The sequence below is a fragment of the Rhinichthys klamathensis genome, unplaced genomic scaffold (assembly GCF_029890125.1).
Source record: "Rhinichthys klamathensis goyatoka isolate OS25496 unplaced genomic scaffold, OSU_Roscu_1.1 h1tg000019l_1, whole genome shotgun sequence".
Taxonomy (NCBI): domain Eukaryota; kingdom Metazoa; phylum Chordata; class Actinopteri; order Cypriniformes; family Leuciscidae; genus Rhinichthys; species Rhinichthys klamathensis.
This window is the reverse complement of record NW_026606570.1, coordinates 4,879,986-4,901,563: the sequence shown is the minus strand read 5'-3', so window position 1 is coordinate 4,901,563 and position 21,578 is coordinate 4,879,986. Positions and strand designations below refer to the sequence as shown.

The 21,578-nt window shown below is 41.5% G+C and overlaps 2 protein-coding genes across 4 annotated transcripts; one reads left to right on the top strand and one right to left on the bottom strand.

The window, feature by feature from the left end:
• The first annotated feature begins 14,605 nt into the window (after positions 1 to 14,605).
• On the top strand, positions 14,606 to 15,684 carry LOC130071894 (xenotropic and polytropic retrovirus receptor 1 homolog). Its single transcript, XM_056236806.1, has 3 exons — positions 14,606 to 15,119; positions 15,288 to 15,473; positions 15,600 to 15,684. The coding sequence occupies exons 1-3, from the start codon at positions 15,001 to 15,003 to the stop codon at positions 15,658 to 15,660; spliced, it is 366 nt and encodes a 121-aa protein (XP_056092781.1). The 5' UTR covers positions 14,606 to 15,000; the 3' UTR covers positions 15,661 to 15,684.
• A 263-nt stretch (positions 15,685 to 15,947) lies between these two features.
• LOC130071728 (nucleus accumbens-associated protein 2) lies at positions 15,948 to 21,453 on the bottom strand. 3 transcript variants are annotated; one of them, XM_056236596.1, is made up of 6 exons: positions 20,848 to 21,453; positions 20,327 to 20,459; positions 18,926 to 20,034; positions 18,686 to 18,791; positions 18,369 to 18,466; positions 15,948 to 17,868 (listed from the first exon to the last, which is right to left on the bottom strand). In XM_056236596.1, exons 3-6 carry the CDS (start codon positions 19,986 to 19,988, stop codon positions 17,333 to 17,335), a joined length of 1,803 nt encoding a protein of 600 aa, XP_056092571.1. In that variant the 5' UTR covers positions 19,989 to 20,034; positions 20,327 to 20,459; positions 20,848 to 21,453; the 3' UTR covers positions 15,948 to 17,332. The 3 variants fall into 3 exon arrangements, with proteins under 3 accessions (XP_056092571.1, XP_056092579.1, XP_056092563.1); XM_056236604.1 differs by lacking the exon at positions 20,848 to 21,453 and having other exon boundaries at positions 18,926 to 19,102; positions 19,190 to 20,034; positions 20,327 to 20,715; XM_056236588.1 differs by lacking the exon at positions 20,848 to 21,453 and having other exon boundaries at positions 20,327 to 20,719.
• Between the last annotated feature and the right edge of the window lie 125 nt (positions 21,454 to 21,578).

Below are 21,578 nucleotides of genomic sequence, written 5' to 3'. Positions count from 1 at the left end.
CACTGACCGCACACGGGTGAAGTGGATGCCCCTGAACCTGGGAGGCCGGCGTGCAAACTGAATTGCATAGCCGAACCGAATGGTGCGGATGAGCCCTCGAGACGGACCCGGAAGCGCTAGCCAGGCTTCTAGGTACCGAGCCAATAAGCCCACCCGAACCACCGGCGTACCCGCGGAGGGGCAGCGAGGTGGAAGGCCGGGACCCGGCTCCAGTGGCAATGTAGCCACTGGAAGCGGGGTCTGGGCGGTCCACCGTGGGGCAGACGGCAGAGAGAGCTCGTAGGCTTTCTGCTGCGGGCTGCCCGGTGGCGAAGGGAGGGGGAGAGACGAAGAACGAGGCCCTGACTCCTCGTGTCCTGGTCTCTGCGCCTCCGGGCCCAGCTGCAGACCGGAGCGACGCAGCCGGGGCTGCGTCACTGCTATCTGCAAGCTGGGGAGAGGGGAACGGGAGTGGTGCAGCTCGGGGGCGGCACGCACTGCCATTCTGACCCTCTCGGACGGAGGAAACTGGTCTTATTATACTGCCAGTCTCGACCGTGAGGGGAAACGAGGAACGAGGCCCGGGGGCGTCGAGTCCTGGTTTCCCCTCACCCAGCTAGAGACGAGAGTGACAAGGCCACAGCCCTCACTGTCATCTGAACACTGGGGCCCGTGAACGACTCAGAGGAAGTGGACTGCTCAAACTTTGGGTACCGCTGATTACAGGATAACCAGCGGCGGAACAGAAACGAAATTCTCCACCCGGCCCTCCCCCGGGGGAAGGAGTGGTAATGACACGCACTCCCAAGAGCAGAACGTCACATACTCTGGGTCGCTCCTCTCAGGGTTGTTTCCCTTCCCTTTGCTGGGGGAAAACAAACTCCGAGCGGGCTGGTTTTGAGGTGCCTCTGGACCACAGTGTGGACATCGTCTAACCGAGGGCCAGCGCTGTGACTAATCACGGTCAGTCACTAAGCACAGCTCAACCCCGAGTTAGAACTACGCACGTGCAGTGGTAGTGAGAGAGGAAAAACTTCTGCAGATTTAGGCATGTTTGGCTTGCCATATTGGCACCAAAAATGCTTCCATACTGCCAAAATTCTTCACACACATCCAGGCGCTTTAGAACAGCCCAGGAAAGTGTGGCCGTTAAGTCTGAATCTTCAGCATGAGAACACACCATTATAGTAGGAACTCAGCATCATTTCCAGAATATAACCGCCCTCTCTCCGATGTAGCGATCGACATCTGTCCTCCCTGGGGCCCCGAATGAAATGCCTGGTCCCTCATGAGAAGGACCAGAAACCCATTCGAAAGCCTCGACGGCACACGGCACGCTGAACTGCTCCAACCTTTACGTGAAAGGGGAGGCGAACAACGTGCCGACGTGGTCATGCACTCCTAAGAGAACATGAACCACCCACGAACGCAGTCTCAACACACTGATTAGGCATGTGAAACCGTGATCGTGGCCGTCAACCAGGTATGCAAGATAGTGAACGTGGCCATCGCTTCGATGACACACGGCACGCTGGACGCTCAAGCCCTCAGGCAGGCGAACAACGTGCCGACGTGGTCATGCTCTCATGAGAAAGCATAAACCACCCACGAACACAATCTCAGCATGTTTGCGATGCGCTAGAGGAGTGAGTGGGTCGTGCTCACTGAAACCCTCAGATCACCAATGTTATTCGCCAAAGCAGCCCTCTCCTGGTGCACCAGAAGAGAAACTGAATCGGGAAATAAGCAAAGGGACTCACCTCATAGAGGCACGCGAGTCTTGATCTTGACCACGCATCTTGAGCGCCGAATGACGCGCGCTGGGTTGCCGTGACAACCCGCGCTGTCAGCCGGCGCTCGACGGCACACGGCACGCTGAACTGCTCCAACCTTTACGTGAAAGAGGAGGCGAACAACGTGCCGACGTGGTCATGCACTCCTAAGAGAACACGAACCACCCACGAACATAGTCTCACACACTGATTAGGCATGTGAAACAATGAACGTGGCCGTCAAATAAGGACAGGAAACGATCGCATCCAGAAACACACAAGTGAAACGTCATCCTGAAAAGGACGCGATCTTCACTCGTGTTGCTCTTTCAGAAGGGAAGAAAAAATACTCTTTAACGTGCCGAGGCACAGAGGAACCACCGCGGCAGACAGACGGGGAAACTGCAAGCCCGAGTGCTGCACTCACCACCCAATACCAGCCGTTAGAACAGCTTTTGATTTTAAAGCCAGCTGGCCGCGGGAAGCGATGGTCACTCGAAGTGCCGTCACACCAGCAACAGAGGATCTTCTCTCTCCTTCCAAAGATGACTCGTTCTTCTCTTTTTAAATGTAGCTTTCTCGAAGGACACAGCAGCTCAAAGAGACACACTGGAGGCTCCGAAGCAAAAAGCATTGTGCAATGTTTACTTCCGCCTTTTATACCCGCGTTGGTAGGCGGGTCGCGGAATGCAAATTTTGCATGCCAATTCCATTGGCTCGTTTTAATTCTCTCGAAGGCAATTGGCTCCCTAGCGTGATCCCAATTCGTCAGGGAACTCCCCGACGACACGTCGGAGTTCCCAGGACGAAAGGGAACTATTTGCCAGTGTATGTACTAACGTCCAATTGTTAACTTGTCTTGAAAGTGTTCAATGAAACAGACCTGGAGCTTCTGAAGCCTCAGCTGAAGCTTTACAAGGGAAGTTTCCTGCTGATTGAGTTTTTGTTCCTGATCGGACTGAACCTGTACTGCTTTAATACTTCAGCAATAAATCACAAGCTCATCTTTGGACTGGATCCCAGAGACCACCTCTCGTGCTATCATATTTTTGAGGTGAGTTGTGAAATCATTTATTTGAGTTTGTTTAGTACTCTTATGATTACTGTGCTGAGGCCTCATTTATTTGACTGTGTAATGCAGATGGCCGGGGTTCTGACTGTGTGCTGGTGCGCTAGTGTACTGGCTAGTCTTCATCCTCCTGTGCTGTCAATCCCACAGCAGCTCCACCCACTACTTTTTCACAGCTTGCTCCTGTTTCTGCTACTAAACCCCTTCTCCATATTTCATGCTCAGGCTCGTCGCTGGCTCATGGTCACAATGGTAAGACATGACTAAGATAAGATTAATGCAGGGCATTAAGACTTGACTTTTGATTTTATTCACTCCACTTGTTTGTTTGTGTAGCGAGTCCCAGGCAGACTGTTAGTCTGTGTTTTAGTGGTGGAAAACTTTCAGTGACTCTCTCTGCAAGTTGCATCGTTAGTTTGATTAGCCAGTAGGTGCTGACAAATGTCACTGAACAATTAATTCAACCGATTTGATCAAAACAATTCATTAAGGAATGAAACAAGTGACTTTGGGTGCTTCTCATTTCTAATTTGTGCATCCTTGTTTCCTTTCCTCACTTCCTTTCCTTGAGAGTCAGCTCCACTCCCCTTATGCAAGGGAAGGGTGCAAGGAAAGAAAATGAGGACAGGAATCGAAGGAATTCTTATTTGTATATTGGAATAGTCTTGATCATTCAAGCGTCACTTCAAAGCGTCATTGCTGTGCTCATGTTGTTGAAGTTTGGTTATTTAAAGACATTTTTAAGAAAGTTTATTTAAACTGCAAAGGAAAAGCATAAATTAAAATTATTGTGACATGTGAAGTGGGAGGAGAATTTATACAGGTTTCTCAAAAAGAAAGACTTCTGCATAGGATACACCTGTGCTTATATATAGCTCCTCTGGAAGCTTCCTCACTCCTCGTGCCTCGCCTAATCGTAGTGCAGTTAGAGGATTTAGATGTCCTTCAAGATGGCTTTCTTTGATCGGTTTCCGGGTCACAGGAAACAAAGAAGCATCAGTTTGAGTATTGAGAAGCACCCTTTCTTTACGAGTGAGTCATTGAATCATTTATCCAACTGATTCGTTCAAAAACATGAATTTATTCAGGAACAAAACACCATTACTGTGTTCTAATTACAAGTTACTAATTACGTTCTAATTGTATATTACAATAAATAATATGTTCTAACCATATATTTTTATTCATTTACATAATTAATATCTTACATAGAAATATGTAACCAAATGAATTGCTTGTCCCAAAAACACTGCCTGTTGAACTAGCTTCACCAGCTCCGGTTTGCTTGAGAACAGCATGACTATGCTGGTCCACCAGCTAAACCAGCACTAACCAGCATAATCTAGCCTGGACCAGCATGGAAGTCATGCTGGTTTGCTGGATTTTTCAGCAGGGTACACATTTGTTATCATAGTATTTTAATTGATTATAGTAATCATGAACACACTAGTTTGTAGCACAAATAGTTTTACCATTTACTGCACTTTGCTATTCTTATAATTATTTACCTATAGCGGCTGAAGAAAACATCCTTATTTTGTAAAGCAGAAGAACCCAACCTCGGCAGACATTTTAATGTTTGTGTTGAAAGTTTGTCTGTATTAATAACTAGGGTGGATATGTTGTCAACTATAGTGCCTTGCTATCTTTTCTGTAAAATGTTTTGCAATAGCACATATTTTATCAGCAGTGGTCTCTAGAGAATGCATCATCATACACAATGTCCCCATTTATACATTAAAATACCCATTTCACAGTGTAAGGTCTTGGCAGCCCCCTTCCAGCCTGTGGGCTTTTCAGAATGCTGGCTAGCTGATCAATTCAACAGTCTAAGCCCTCTGTTCCTTGGCTTGAGGGATCTGCTGTGCTTCTATCAGATCAACTGGACAGATATGTGGTCTGACAGTCCTCCATCAGTAGGTAAGAGGGGCCTAATCCTAAACCTCTTACATTATATTATATTATATTATATTATATTATATTATATTATATTATATTATATTATATTATATTATATTATATTATTTAACATTGTCAATAGATAAAAAAACAACAACTAATTAATCACACCTAACATTCAAGATTTTAATATATTTTTATATTGTAATATTTTCACATTTCATCTACAAATTAATGTAGAAACAACATAAAGGCAGTAGCCTATATTTAATGGCATCTTTTTTTATGAAAGAAGGCCGGTATCACGGATGCCAATACTGCTACTGATGTCTCTATTTTAGCAATTAATTATAGACATTCAGCATTACAGTATAATTGAAAGCTATACATTTTAACATTTATTAGGCTTTAAAAAATATAATAACTTTGAATTCAAGTGAACTTGAATTAGAACAATCTCTGCAAAAGCCCATTACAATAAATGTTGCATTTACCTATGTCCTTTAATATATCAGGGCTCAATGTTTTCTATTGACCCAGTCAGACCAGTTCAGAAGAAGCAATTGTATTCATTGTTTTTGACTTACGTAACATTGTAAACAGTGCTTTAAGATTTTTTAGGTTAGTCAAACAGGTAGAATATACTGTATACAGAAATTGAATAAAGTTATCAAACACTACACAGTCTTCATAGCATAAATTATAAATTAAATACTGATTAATCCTTATTAAAGTTACAAAAGTTATTTGGTCAAGAGCAGTGAGAGAATTTCTCTTTTTCTTTTGTTCTTTGATTATCCTTAATGACAAACATCTGCAGATTTATTAGGCTGCTGTCACTTTAAGACCTGCCGCACACGCATCCCATTTTCTCCCATTTTTTACGTTCATTTAAAACTTAATTTAACACATTTAAGACTGTGCTTGCGAGGATACTTAACAAAAAAGGCATTTTGGCATAATATTGTGTGTTTTTCTAAGTGTGTGTCTTATCGAGCTTGAATGGTTTAAAAGCTTTTGCATGAATCAGATGTGGTCATACAACGCATTCTCATCCCAAAGCGTAATATATTGACTCTTTTGACAAAGCGTCTATATCCAACGCACATGGCACCCTTTAGCGTCAATATAACACGCTTCGGTTTTGGGTAGGTTTAGGTCTGGGGTAGTGTTAGGGTTAGACCACTAGGAGGCGCCATATATCTGCGTCTCATACGACGCTAAAGGGTGCCATGTGCGTTGGATATAGACGCTTTGTCAAAAGAGTCAATATATTACGCCTTGGGATGAGAACGGGCTCGGTCATATAATGTAATGCTAGACAAAGGATGACGGAAAAAAAAATATTGTTAATTGTTAATAGTTATTTGTTAATAGTTATTTGTTAAATCTTTTTAACACGTTACAATGAACGCGTTAATTTTGACAGCACTAATTATATTATATTATATTATATTATATTATATTATATTATATTATATTATATTATATTATATTATATTATATTATATGGCAGGATTGAAAATATTGACTTCTCAATTTCTCATTTTCTCATTTACCTGGTCAAAAACAGCTCTGTTTTCAGCACGCCGTTTCAGTGCATATACCTTTAAATTATAATGAGCTTTGCTCACCCCGCCTCTCTGTTCTATGCGTACACCGTTTGTAACACAATAACCATAACGCGTTGTTCATTTTTAGACGTGGGATTATGAATTATATTGAGAACGTTGTACATAGAAAACATGCCGTAATGTACCCTGAGTGTAAACCTTAGACGCATTCATTGTGAAGCGTGCAGCTAGCGATTTGCAAAGATTAATATAAATATTAATATAAAGGTTAATAAAACGTTACACTCACTTCAGTTCTTCTGGAGGTGCAGCAGGAACACGAATAGCTAGTACCGATCCTTTTTTCAGGAGCAGCTTCTCAGCAAAACCAGCTTTATACTGACGCTCCTCGTTTATAAAGCAGTCTGGTGTGTGAAATGATACGCGCAAACATGAAAGCATTGACGTTGCTCGTGGGGAATATTCCATTCGAAAACAAAACTCAGCCACTGTGTCTTCAGCGGTTCGGATTTAGGAACATCAAAATGACTGCTGTGTTCGTTATTACACCCAAGAACAGAACACCACAATCGCTTAGACGCCATTCTGCTCATAGACAGTGCTCCAGCATATCAACAATGACCACGCCGGTCCGCGCAGACTATGATTGACAGCTCGCTCATGAGCGAGGGCGGGTCTGTGTTGAAACGCTGCTGTCAATCAACAATCGTGGGAGGGGCTTCCGACCGTGTGACGTCACACGGTCGAACGGCTTGATTTGAGGCAGGGGAAAACATATAAGGAGATTAAAACAAAAACACTGGATGGATTTTTATCATTTTATGATGGTTGTGTACAGGCACTGCCAACACACATTTCAGTACAATCAACTAGTAAAAGTGCATGTACCATTATATGACCCCTTTAAACTACTTTATTATTTGTAGTGCGCCTCCTCCCTGAACAGAACCATCAGAACCTTGGTAACAAAGGATTATACAAGCTTATGCTAAACCTCTGTTGAGTTAGTTAAATGTGCAATACTTGCAATGCCTTAGCCGTTGAATGAGCATCCAGATACAATCTCAGGAGAAAGTCTTGGTTCAGTCGTTTGATGGTGGTGAAGTTGCAATCAAGTTCTTCAGGATTTAATGAAGACATGACGAACTTGCGATTTTAGCCTGACTCTGTAGTTGTCGGGAAAGAGGAAAGTTATGACATGGCTTGATGTGTTGAGGCCCTTCCTGCCCAGCTCGGACTGGATGTCTCCAGTCTTTTCACGCAAACAACAACCAGAAGAAGAAGGAAGAGTGAGGAGGTCACTGAGATAGTGCCCTTTAACTTCCGCAGAGGTCACACCTCTGGAGTTTGGCTTGACCAATGAGAAAGGTGTATTTTTCAAGCGGGAAAATTTTCTCTGTTTGGAAGCTGACTCAATTGCATGATCAGTGTGAGCTGGCAGTTTGTCCCTTTATGCTCTGATTAATATAACAAGCATACAATGCATGCTATAAGGAGGTGATATACAGGAAATAGCGTTCAACACTACATTAAATAGGAGGATAGGCAGAGCCTCCCAGCAGCCTCGAACACTATTGCCGATTTTTCAGTGAGGTTTCAGTATTTAAAGTGTGTCCCCATGTCAGTTACTGACACACTGTCGAGTGAACCGAACTCGAAAAGGAAAGGTAGAATTGGAGAAAGAAATTAGAAACATGATTTTGTTATTATTATAATTGTTATATTATAAATATTATTATATAAAGTTATTATTATAAAAAACTGCCTTATTTGCAACTTAAATGTTTGTATACATATAAAGTTATTTTAAGCTGTAATATTATAGTAATGTACCAACTGACAGGATTCCAATGTTATATCCAAATGAATCGATATAGCATCGAATTGAATCGAAAACAGAATTGAATTGATACGCAAGCTTGTGAATGAACATAAATCATAAAGTTTGCATCAATGCCAAGACCTATTATATTGTGTATTGTGAATGGAACACAGAGTATGCTGTCATATTTAAAGTTTCCCTGATATATTCAATCATTTTATCCCTTAAAACTCATCTTTGATCACCAAAATTACATATTTAAAAGTTGTTTTCTGAAAAAAAAAAAAAAATTCTTAATGCCTTAAAATAGCTTGAATGTAACTCTATACCCTTGCCTCATTTAGTATACGCGGTTCTATGAATATGCAATTTATCTCCGCCTCCACTCACTCACGCCAGCTCAGAGATCCACTCGTTGACCATCACACGTTTACGTGATTGGTTACAAGGTAGTTTGTGACGTCAGAAACACCAGCTATTTCAAACTGCGTTTTTGAGACTGTCTTTGGTTCATTGCTGTTTTAAGGAGAAGATACTCAATGGTGTTGACTTTTGACATTTGCACTTGGTTTGTCTTAAATCATATTAAAAACACCACATAGACATATTAACAACATTAAATACTTGATTTTCACCACAGGGGCACTTTAAGTAAAATGAAGTTTTAGGACAGAACTACTTCAACCTCAAACCTCTTTACATTCCTGTGATGTTTTTTAGTTGAGATTTTCTTCTGTTTGTTACAGTGAGTCTGGACTGTGGACAGTATAGTATGGCTGTAACCTGTCTGATCCAGTGTTTTCCACCATGGCTTAGATTTGCACAATGCCTGAGGTGCTTCTGGGACACTGGCCACTCGCTACATCTCCTGAATGCAGGAAAATACTTCACTGTGTTTCTTATGGTCACATTCGCCGGTCTCTATAACATGGCCAGAGGTACACAACCAAATAGGTAGCATTTAGGATTCTTGAAAATGTTATGATGCTCTATTAGTCTATTTGTGTGTATATGTGTAATAGAGAGATCTGCCCTGCTTGTGGAAGGGAGGATATACCTGTACATATGGGCCGTGGCTACCTGTACGGGTGTTCTAGTTACAGTGAGTTGGGATTTGAGGATGGACTGGGGATTACTTCAGGGAAACGGCCTGCTAAAAAACGAGTTGGTGTACTCTCAACAGGTAAGTTAGTATAAAAATTATAACATAATTAGAACTGGCCCCCCGACTGAGCCTGAGTTCCCAAGGTTTTTTTTCTCTATTCTGTCACCTGATGGAGTTTGGATTCCTTGCCTCTGTCGCCTCAGGCTTACTTAGTTGGGGGACACTTAATATTCAACAATATTATTGATCTGCCTGTACTGATGCTTGTATGAGAACTGAACTGAGCTGGACGAAGACATCTTTTTATTTATTTTTTTGCAGAACTGCTTTATATGAAATGTACTTATTTAATAATTGATGATCTTTACAATGGAACTGAATCAACACTAAACGGACTTCAGCGGAACAACAGCCGAAATGTTTTACTCTTTCATATTTATATTCTAACAATGATAAATCTGTGGTAGATGATGAGACAGAGTTAGGAGAATTTTGTGAGGGAGGGGCACTGCTACGCCTTTGTGCGGGCTGTTTTGTTTCCATGGTGACATATTGGCAAGAACAAAAAAAAAGTATCAAGCATTTTCCATCGATTGAAAACCTATTAGGAATATCTTGAAATGTTTATTTTAAATTGTAAACTGTAAATAGTAACTTTCAGATAGGTATAAAATATAGGATCACCACCCCAGTGAAGGATTTTGTTCACCAACTGTCATTCTTAAGGTAAAATTGTCATTTTACTACTGTAAAACTGAACAGTTTAAATTAATTCAAGGAAATAAGTTAATTTCACTAAAATATTATTTAAAATTACGTGAACTTGACTAGTAGTACGTGCTTTGCATCAGACTGTATAAGGATAATACATGTTGAAATTAAGTGTTATTTTGTGGTTTTGCACAAGATTAATATGGGGAGAGATGTGTTAGTGTTTAATGTCAAGTCAAGTCAAGTCATCTTCATTTATATAACGATTTTAACAATGTAGATTGTTCCAAAGCTGCTTTACAGTGATAATAGGAAATTAAAGTAACAGAGATTCTTTTGGCTTTCTGGCAGCTCTAGAATAAAGTTATTTTCCAGCTAAAGTTAGTTTTAATTGATTCACTTCCGTTGCAACGATCATTAGTTATTAATTTAGGGGCCGATGACACGACACCGTTCTAACAGAAAACTCTTAAATTCTCTCTACGCAAACTTTAAAAGCGCGAACCTGTGAGAACGCTGATGAAATGCGCATGCTTATTAAGAGTTCATTATATAGGTATGCGCGTTTGAATATATGTGAGCAGGCATGTAGTTCTTCCCTAAAAACCAACCCTCAACAAACTACTTGTCTGGCCTTAAAATTTATAATACAGAATTGTATCGCTTTGGCGTACCACGTGAACCAGAATTATCCCGACAACGATTATCTGTACAGAGGTAAAGGGAAGGAGGCCTTCACATGGAGGGACTAGTGACACTTCAGGACTGTGTTGTTGTCGCGTCCAGGCGCAGGTCCTTCATCAGATCTGGATACGGCCTGGATCCGGCTGACTGTGGTAAACCTCGGGATAAACAGAGAGACTAATATTAGCGTAGATGCCATTCTTCTTATGATGTAACGAGTACATCAGGATGTATGGGAAGTGTTCCCGGTTCCGGCTGACCTAATCTATGCAGCCTAACATTGAATTATAGAAGTCTATAGTTTGTTATGTGTATGCAAGGTCAAATAGATGTGTTTTTAGTCTAGCTTTGAACGGACAGAGTGTGTCTGCTTCCCGGACAATGTTAGGAAGACTGTTCCAAAGTTTTGGTGCTAAACAGGAAAAGGATCTACCGCCAGCAGTCGATTTTGATATTCTAGGTATTATCAACTGGCCGGAATTTTGAGATCGCAATAGACGTGAAGGACTATAATGCAATAGACGTGAAGGACTATAAGAGCTCGCTCAAGTACTGGGGAGCAAAACCATTTAGTGCTTTGTAAGTAATTAGTAATATTTTAACATTTATATGATGTTTAATAGGGAGCCAGTGCAGTGTTGACAGAACCGGGCTAATATGGTCATACTTCCTGGTTCTGGTAGGAACTCTAGCTGCTGCGTTTTGGACCAGCTGTAATTAGTTTATTAAGCGTGCAGGGCAACCACCCAGTAGAGCATTACAATAATCTAGCCTTGATGTCATGAAAGCATGAACTAATTGTTCCACATTCTTCAATGAGAGCATATGACGTAATTTAGATATATTTTTAAGATGGAAAAATGCGGTTTTACAGATACTATTCACGTGACTTTCAATGAAAGATTGCTATCAAAGAGCACACCCAGGTTCCTAACCGACGACGAAGACTTGACAGAGCAGCCATCAAGTGTTAGACAGTTTTCTAGGTTATTACATGAGGAAGTTTTTTGTCCAATAATTAGAATCTCTGTTTTTTCAGAATTAAGTAGGAAATTACTAGTCATTCACTTTTTTATATCAGCTATGCATTCTGTTAATTTTGTGAATTGGTAAGTTTCTTCAGGGCGTGAAGAAATATAGAGCTGAGTATCATCAGTATAACAGTGAAAACTAATGCCATGCTTCCTAATGATATCTCCTAAGGGTAGCATGTACAGAGTGAACAGCAACGGTCCTAGTACTGAGCCTTGTGGTACACCATACTGAACTTGTGATCGATAAGACATCTCTTCATTTACTGCTACAAACTGATAACGGTCAGATAAGTATGATTTAAACCATGCTAATGCAACTCCACTAATGCCAACATAATTTTCGAGTCTATTTAAAAGAATGTTGTGGTCAATAGTATCAAATGCAGCATTAAGATCGAGTAACACCAATAGCGAGAGCAAATCATTTGTGACTCTGATGAGAGCTGTCTCAGTACTATGGTACGGTCTAAATCCTGACTGAAAATCCTCGCAGATATCATTTTTTTTCTAAACATAGTAACATAGGAACATAGTTGTGAAGATACTACCTTTTCTAGTATCTTTGACAGAAAAGGTAGATTTGAGATCTAATTGATTCAATTCTGTATGATCAAGTTGCGTTTTTTTTAACAAGTGGTTTAATCACAGCCAGCTTAAAAGTTTTTGGTACGTATCCTAGTGACAAAGATGAATTAATGATATTGAGAAGAGGATCTATGACCTCTGGAAGTATCTCTTTCAATAGCTTAGTCGGTATAGGGTCTAACATACATGTTGTCGATTTAGATGATTTAACGAGATTAGAAAATTCTTCCTCTTCTATAGCAATGAATGAATCAAAATTTTCCTTGGGTAGACTACAATGCACTCCCTGATGCGATTCTATAGTAGACGGTTGCATAGTTATAATTTTCTCCCTGATATTATCAATCTTGTAAGAGAAGAAGGTCATAAAGACATTACTGTTGTGCTGCTTGGAAACTTCTGGGCTTGAAGCTTTTTTTTTCGTTAGTTTAGCAACTGTTTCAAATAAATACCTAGGGTTTTGTTTATTTTCTTCTAATAGGGTTGAAAAATAAGCAGATCTAGCAGCTTTTACGGCCTCTCTATATGCAATCGAGCTCTCCTTCCATGAAATGCGAAATACCTCGAGTTTAGTTTTCTTCCAGTTTCGCTCCATTTTTCTGGCTGCTCTCTTAAGGGCCTGAGTGTGCTCATTGTACCACGGTGTTGGACTATTTTCTTTAATCTTCTTTAAGTGCAACGGAGCAACTGTGTCTAAAGTGCTGGAAAAGAGAGGGTTAAAAGTTTCTGTCGCAATATCGAGTTATTCTAAGCTATCTAGGATGCTGAGATGATGAAACTGATCAGGAAGATTATTGATAAAGCAATCTTTAGTGGCAGAAGTGATAGGTCTAACATATTTGTAAGACGGAGTCGGTTTTGCAGCCTTGGCTAAATGAAGTTTACACGAAACTAGATAATGATCTGAGATGTCATCGCTCTGCTGCAGAATTTCAATAGCATCAACATTGATTCCATGTGATAATATTAGATCTAGAGTATGATTACGACAATGAGTAGGTCCCCACACGTGTTGTCTAACTCCAATAGAGTTAAGAATATCTTTAAATGCCAATCCCAATGCATCTTTTTCATTATCTACATGTATATTAAAATCACCAACAATTGGGACTTTATCTGCAGCCAGTACTAATTCTGATAGAAAGTCAGCAAATTCTTTGATAAAGTCTGTATGGTGCCCTGGTGGCCTGTATACAGTAGCCAGCCCAAATCTCAAAAGTGATTCATCATTTACACTATATATTGTTACATTAAGCACCAACACTTCAAAAGAATTATATTTGAAACTAGACTTCTTAGTAATTTTTAAAATATTACTATAAATTACAGCAACACCGCCCCCTTTGCCTTTCAGATGAGGTTCATGTTTATAACAGTAATCTTGGGGGTGGACTCATTTAAAGTAATGTAATCGTTTGGTTTAGCCAGGTTTCTGTCATACACAGCACATCTAGGTTATAGTCTGTAATCATACCATTAACAATAAGTGCTTTTGAAATAAGGGATAGAATATTCAGCAACCCAAGCTTTATCATTTGTTCATTAGTATTAAATCTGTTTTTTATTTGTTGAACATCAATTAAAATTTTAACCTTAGATGGGTTTGGACGTTTTTTGTATTTCCTAATTTAGGGAACAGACACAGTCTCTATGTGATGATATCTAGGTGAAAGAGGGATTTATCTGACCTTGGTGACTTGAGAGCAGACGGTTGACAGCTAGCAGACGGTCGGTTTAGCCGGTCTGTCTGCTTCCTGACCTGAGCCCCAGATTGTCATGTTTCAGCTCTAAGACTATGTGCCATATTACTAGAGAGAAGAGCAGCACCATCCCAGGAGGGATGAATACCATCTCTTTTCAACAGGTCAGGTCTGCCCCAGACCTAATGTTCTGTTATGTTGGGATTTACAGGAATGTCTGTTATGTTGAAGTTTTGTAGGTTTACCATTGTGGTGAAGAGTAGAGCCTTTGGGTTTGGTCAAGAATTGGCTGCAAAACTTTAAGGTTATGTACTGCATGTTGATTGTACATGCAATTGATAGTCTCTTTGATAGTTACATTAGCACAGGCTAGTTAACATGATATTTATGCAAACAAACTGTGAGTTAGTTTGTTAGATTTTTCAATTAAATTATAATTAACATGTTTGTATAGTACAAAATAAAAATAAAGTTCTGCTACCTTAATCTTTGAGTTATTTAACTTAAAAACTTGAGTTAGTTTAGGCTACTTAAATGTTTTTGAGTTAATCAGCATCCACAAATGTTTTGAGTTTTCTAAATTTATCAGGTTTTACAGTGTACTACAGTGATTTCCAAGTATAACAGTGACTGTAAAGTATATTTGAAGTATAGGAGTGGCATATTTTGAGTTTTGGTATTAATGCTATTTTTTAGGCTATAGTTTAATTGGGCTTTTTGATTGGCCAAAGGGCTGATTTTGTTAAACAGATCTGGCAACCCTGTTAAGACAGCAGTCCTTATTGACTTTCAGCAGTAGTGATACTATACTAAACCCTTCTGCTATCACTATTTAATTTCAAGCATTACTCGGTCAAATTGACCATATCACAGCTCAAAGTCACATTTTGTTGTGTATGATTTAGTCTGTTTGGTGACAGTGAAAGCCTTTATCACTGGCATCTCATGAAGTTTTAGGCTGAAAAGGTGCCACTAAATGAATCTCTGTTAGAGGGTAAGGGGTCAAACTGTCCTGCAACTGCTCTTATTGAGTGATGTGCTCTTGCAGTTGTACTACTATGCAGCCATGCTGGCGGATGTGCTGTTGCGGGTCTCCTGGGCTATAAATATCCTCCTGGCTCAGATGAAGGATTCATCTGCGGCTGCCACTGCAAGTGCCCTGCTGGCACCACTGGAAGTCCTCAGGTTCGATTTCAGTCACACGCTCTAAGCAACTTGTAATCCAGGATGATTAGCGCAAATTACATTTTGCTATAATTTAATTTAACGGTGGCTCCTGACTCATAGGAAAAATATTCAGGATTAGATTGTACTTGTATTCTTTTTCTTAATTCTTTCTTTCTGTTCAACCAGGCGTTGTATTTGGAATCTCTTTCGGCTAGAGAACGAGCAGCTGAAAAACTGTGAGAAATGTTGCGCTGTTCGTGATTTCTGGAACATCTGGAGGCATCTGGAAAAGGATCAGAATGTGATGTATAAAGACCATCACAAAATCACCACACATCGCACAATATGCTGTTTACCTTTCCCAAATCAGAGGTTATTGTCTGGGACAGCTGCTGAATCTGTTCCATCTTAGTTTTTTGTAATTTGTTTTTTTGTTTTTAATAATTCAAAGAACATAGTCAATGATATCTGAAAATGAACAATGTTGTTCTTTTGCAGGGTAAAGGAGACAAAACTGCCTGCTGGGGGAACAGATGCAGAGATTCGTCCATGTATTTAAGGAAGAAAATCTATCTGTATGGAAATGAACAAAATTCATTTGAGATAGTTGTGCACTGCAGGTAGGCAAATGAGATGTTAGATAAGAAAATTATAATCCTTTGAACCATAATTAATTATGTAATTATCTCTGCATGTCTAGACCTCATTGAGACATTTCACATGTATTGTATTTTCTGTATTCAAGTAAAACTGAGCTAATGTTTTCATGTTTTATCTATTAAATCAATTTCACTGTAATGACGCAAAAGCCCTTTTTATCAAACAATAATGGTGACCAAATAGGCATAACCTAATTATCCCTCAAAATAATCCTTTCCTTTATTTCACTTCCAAAAACAATCATACAATCGTGTTTCAAATGTCCAGACCAGCTGATATGCAGGAAAAAAAAAAACAAGCAAGCATTTACTATACAGCAGCTTGAGAACAAGAGAGATTAAAAAGCTTGAGAGGGAAAACTGAGAGTCCAGGCTACTCTCTAGAGAACTGTTGTTCTCTGTTCAGCTTCCCTTACTGTACTGAACTCAGCAGTCCCACAGTCAGCTTTGTACATAGCAACCCCATTGTCCGACTGGAGTTAAAGCAGTATAGTTGATTCCTGAAGCATGTAATTTGTGTTACATTAAGGAGAGCCTTTGTCCTTCACTTGTTTTTGCCATGCAGAAGTCCATAATCCATTTGTTTCTGTAATTGGCAAGAGTATTTAGTCAGAAATGCCAGAGCTTGTGCATCACATGCATTCATAAAAAAACGCACTGCCGATTGCCTTAATGTACTGAGCTTGAATATGTGCCTGCATTTACGTATGCTAAGTGGCTCCATGAAAGAACCTTACAATTTCTTATACAGTCATGCTCAGATGTTTGCAAACCCCTTGGGGAATCAGACATTTATACTTTTTTTGAAAAATAAGATATAAAATCCTATTTTTTTTTTTTAATTTACTGCTCTGAAGAAGCTGCATAACACATATTTATGTTTTTATAAGAAAAATATTATAACTTAAATTACACAAAATATCCTATTCGGACGTTCACATACCTTTGATTCTTGATATTGTGTGTTGCCTCAAGCATCACAGTTTTGCACAAGTCCCTAAATTGTCCATAGTGGCAAAACTGGATCTCAAAATTATAGTTCCACTGCAGGGAACAACTCAAATGTGCAGAGCATGCTGGGAAACCAAATAACTTACAGGACCTGGAGGCTTTGTCAAGGAACAGTTTCACTGCTCAGGACAAACCATAAACTCATGCACAACTATCACAAAAGTCTACAAACACTCATTGATGCTTGAGGCAATATATGATATTAAAAACCAAGGGTATGTAAATTTTTGAATAAGATCAGTTATTGTTTTTCAGTTTATTTAGTTAATCTGTCTTGTGGAATACATGTAAATATATGTCAAATAGCTTCACAAGGACAGTAATAAATTAAAAAACATTTTGTAGACTCTGCAAGGGGAAGGGAAAATTGTGAGCATAACTGTATTTAATGCAGACGTTCTTCAATATATCCTGGAGAAAAAAATGTATATGTCCAGATTTCATGATCATGCAGCTTTAATTTAATGTTCAGTGGCATGGGAGATTTGCCTTTATTGATAGTGATCCTTTTTGGTGTGAGAAGCTGCAGACCAGTTTTTAAATCGTATGAAGTAGAAGAAGTCACTGATCCTCTTTAAGTGGTCCCTGTCTGTTCTGTTCCTCTTTTTGTGATCTGGGGCTGCTGGATGCTCGCTCTTTTTCCCCTTTCTTGCTGGCTGGGTTGAGAGCGAGCACACTGGCTGCTCTCTCGGGACTCTCCGGAAGCCTTTCAACTTCCTGCGGGTTGTCGGACTCTTTGGCTCGGCCTGGCTCAGTCTTGGCTGCTTCACCTTTTTGGGACCTCTCTTCCATATTGAAGTGAGAGCCATTCCTCAGTGTCTCTCTGCAGTCTCCATAGAGATGCTGCTCCAGAGTCAGATTTGACGCTGCCAGGTGTTTGAACTCTGACTCAAAGGGAAAGCCACCGCCTGGATGGGTGGCTCCTTCCACCTGGCTGAGGACCGCAGTCCCCCTGTACACCTCGATCGCCTCTGGAAGCATGGACTTGATCTTGGGGAGCCAGCGCTTGCGAACTCTCCGGGCATTGGTGCACATGTCTGCGGCAATCACATTCATCTCACTTTCTTTGAAGTTAGGGGCAAAGTTCTGACAGTAGACTAATTACAAAACGGAGAGAGAGAAAAAACAGGAATATTAATGCTTCAAGTCAGCATTAAACCTATTTCAATTCCATATTGTGACATTTCCAAATGAAACAGTAGAAAAGTTTGTGAGGTGTAACTGATTGGTTCATGAAAAGTGGAGATTGGAGGCAAGGAAAGATTTGATGAAAGATGAAAACAAAGCTTTTTTGGAGCAAAGTAAACCATGGAATCATGCACACTGAAGGTGATGATACACAGGGCAACATTTTGAGCAATGTTGCTGGGCAATCTTGCAGAGCGATTGTTGCTTGGGCACTTTCCCATTGAAAATGGGCAATACATTTCTATCTGGATAATTTAGATCGGTCATGGACCCTGTGTCTCATCTGGTTGCCCGTTGACGGCAACATTGCTCAGCAGCATTGCTCAAAAAGTTGCCCTGTGTATCATCACCTTAAGACCAGGCACACATACTAAATATGGTCAATTTTGTTTGCTTTAACATCACTCACGTTTCACTGTGTTGAGTATGCGGCTGTCCAGTGGTTTGCGATTTGGATCACAGTTGGAGGAACGTATTCCAGTCCCACAGCTGTCAGCAAGTGTATTCCTGCAGTCAAAATACCATAGTCAACCACTGGAGGGCACACACACAAAAATTTTCCAAAACACCATGCGGCCCCTACAGTTATCAAAAACAATATACTGAAACATTTGAATATGAGGACATCTCTGCTTGGTTATTTTTACTGCAGAACTGAGCTCTTAGTATTTCAGACATTATACAGATACACATACATGCTTGTTACACATTTGTAATGTTTCAGACCTGTCAAAAAAAGCAGCTAGAAGGCGTCTCAGCAGGACTTTGTGCTTGACCCCAGCACAGAGGTGACAGTTCATCAGCTGTCCACGAGTCATGAAGACACCAGATCCTTTCACAACACCAACAACAGAGAAACAAGGAGACCTTAGCTCTGAATCAGTGAATCAAATGACTCAGTCTGAACTGATAAATAATTCAGATGGACATGGAGTTTCAGACAGGCTGGTATTATTCAGGCCTCACCTCCAATCAGCTCCAGTCTCTCTCCAGGGTCGCCCTCTGTGTAGAGAGCAGGATGGCAACGGTAGCCGATCTGGCTGATGAGTCCGGCAGGCAGAGCCTCTCTGTCTCCTCCCAACAGCACACAGAAACGGTTCTCCAAGGACAGAGGCAGGGAGGACACCTCCATCTTCTCTTGCACTGGGAACAGACACAAAAGATCACACTCACAGGAATGAATCTTGAGCTGCAACGGAGCGAAAGAGAAGTCCATTAAACGACATTTACTGCTATAGATCCCAGACGAGCCCCCAAAGATCTTTCCGTTTGTCAGGCTTTCGTACGAGTCGTCTTCAAAGTCCTCCTCCTCATTTTGGTGTGAAGTTGGGCTGTCTGTGGTCGGGAGGCTAGAAGCACCGGGGCTGGCATGATCTCGGGTCGAGTGCTCGTAAGCATGCATCACGGGTATGATCCCGTTCACACCTCCACTGGTGTAGAAAAGTGTCCCATTCCTTAAAGATCTGCCCCTAGGTCCCCTATCCTCATCTGAGTGCTTTAGCTCTCCATTCCGAGCACATACCGGGGTCTCCAACTTTTCTTCCTTGATCTTGCAGAGAGTTGTGGGCTGGTCGCCTAGCAACAGGGAGGAGTTGTTGTTGTTTGGGCTAGGGGGATCGTCTGTGGCAGATGTCTGTGAGTCGCAGTACGGAGCACTGGCCTTGAACATGAGGTCCATTCCCCGCTCCACGATGTTCTGGATTTGAAGGTAGCCTGCGGTGTACATGACCATCAGCTGATCGCTGGCACTCACCGTCATCCGGCCCGTGTAGCAGAACGACAGAATCTGCTGGAAGCAGGATGGGGCCACAGATGAGGGCAACTCAAAGAGTGTCTGGGCACTACCGCTGAACAGATCACGGAAGTATAGGCTGCTGGCTGCTAAAACGGCGCGATGGGCCTTGAAGGCCTGTCCATTGACCATAATGGCCACATCGCAGTGTTGGCCCAGCAGCCGCTGTTCGTTCAGGCTGTCCAGAACAGTGCTGCCAAAGTTTGGAATCTCCATGTGCAAGAGTTGAGACATCATGCCCGTTTCAGATCTCTGGAAAAGACAGGATGTTTTCACCAGACATCTAAGACAGAAAAAAGTCAAAATGAAGGTGGACCGGCTTGATGAGGTAACAAACAGAAAATTACTACATTCAAAAGTCACACAATGTTTATCTGGTGCAGACACAGCAGAAAAATGCGACAGAAATGCTGCACAGCAACTCCCTTGGTAAACAGCTCTCTTCACCCCAACATTACTAGAGTCTCCATGTTTGGCAACTCAGCATAAGCTTGCCTGGAGTATTCAAAAGAAGCTGAAAAGTGACCCACAAACCCACCCGCCCACCCTCCCTCTCCACCCCGCCACTACCTGACCTCTATAGCAGAATCTTCCGAGATGAGAGAGAGAGAATGCGGGCAGGCTCCTCACAGCAGCTCAGCATGAGGAAATGTAGCTTGAGCAGCAGAGAGATACGTCTCAATCCGTCCTCTTCCTCCTCGCACAGGACTGAATCAGAGAGAGGGAAAGCAAGCGTCTGTGTGCAATCGATGCACCATCTACTGTATGTCACAGAAAGGGGGAGAGAGGCTATAGGCACAGACACAGAGACTAGGGAGAGAGGGGGAGGGAGTGAGACTGGAGGAAAGTCATTTAAGGACACAGAGTGAGAGAGAGAGATCGAGCGAGAGACAGAGAAAGAGAGAGAGCCTGATGCGGATAACTGCCCTGCAGAGAGTAAACGTGTTCATGTGCGATGGAGACAAAAGACAGGCAAGGCAGAATGAGAGAGAGAGAGAGAGAGAGAGAGAGAGAGAGAGAGAGAGAGAGAGAGAGAGAGAGAGAGAGAGAGAGAGAGAGAGAGAGAGAGAGAGAGAGAGAGAGAGCAATGGCTCACTTTTATTTGAACATCACCACACGAAGAAAAGACAAGAACGGGAGCGTTTACCCCCGCATGCACCAACCCGAACGTGTGCAGACACATAATCCATCAGAAGCCGTCTCTGCCATGAGCGGCTCCGTGCTCAGGATTATTTACATTAAGGGCAGACAAATGGTGTGTGCCAGGAGAGCAGCTCTGCATTGCAGTCCCTGTCACAGGCTGGCATGCTCAGTACAGAGTCTGCATACCCAATCAGATGTGCCAACACGACATCAGACAGATACTCAACCGATAAGAGAAAGAAAAGAGATAGACTCAGCCTCAAAGCTGCCCTGAATGTCAGATCAGTACATCAAACCGAGAAGCATTTTAAGGTGGCACATATTAGATGGATGGCTCATAGACTGTATTGTGCGAGTAAGAGTTGAGTACAGAGCAGTGGGGCAGTAAAGCAGCGTCTCTCAGCAAAGTGGGGAAGAAGGTGCTGTGCTTCCGTCTCTGATTTGCTGGCTTTTAATGCTGAGACGCCGACGGGCTACATCGTGAGTCAGCGCTATCAGAGATAAACTGCCGTGTTCCAGTCTTCTGTCTAATATCAACAGCAAAAAATTATAATAAATCAATAAAGTGTGGCAGACACACACCCTGCGAATGCTGCAAATCTCGATTCTAGCTGTCTGTCTTGTCTTTTTAAAAGCAGTGAAACTGTGTCAGCCAGGAAAAAAGCAAAACGTGACACATTAACT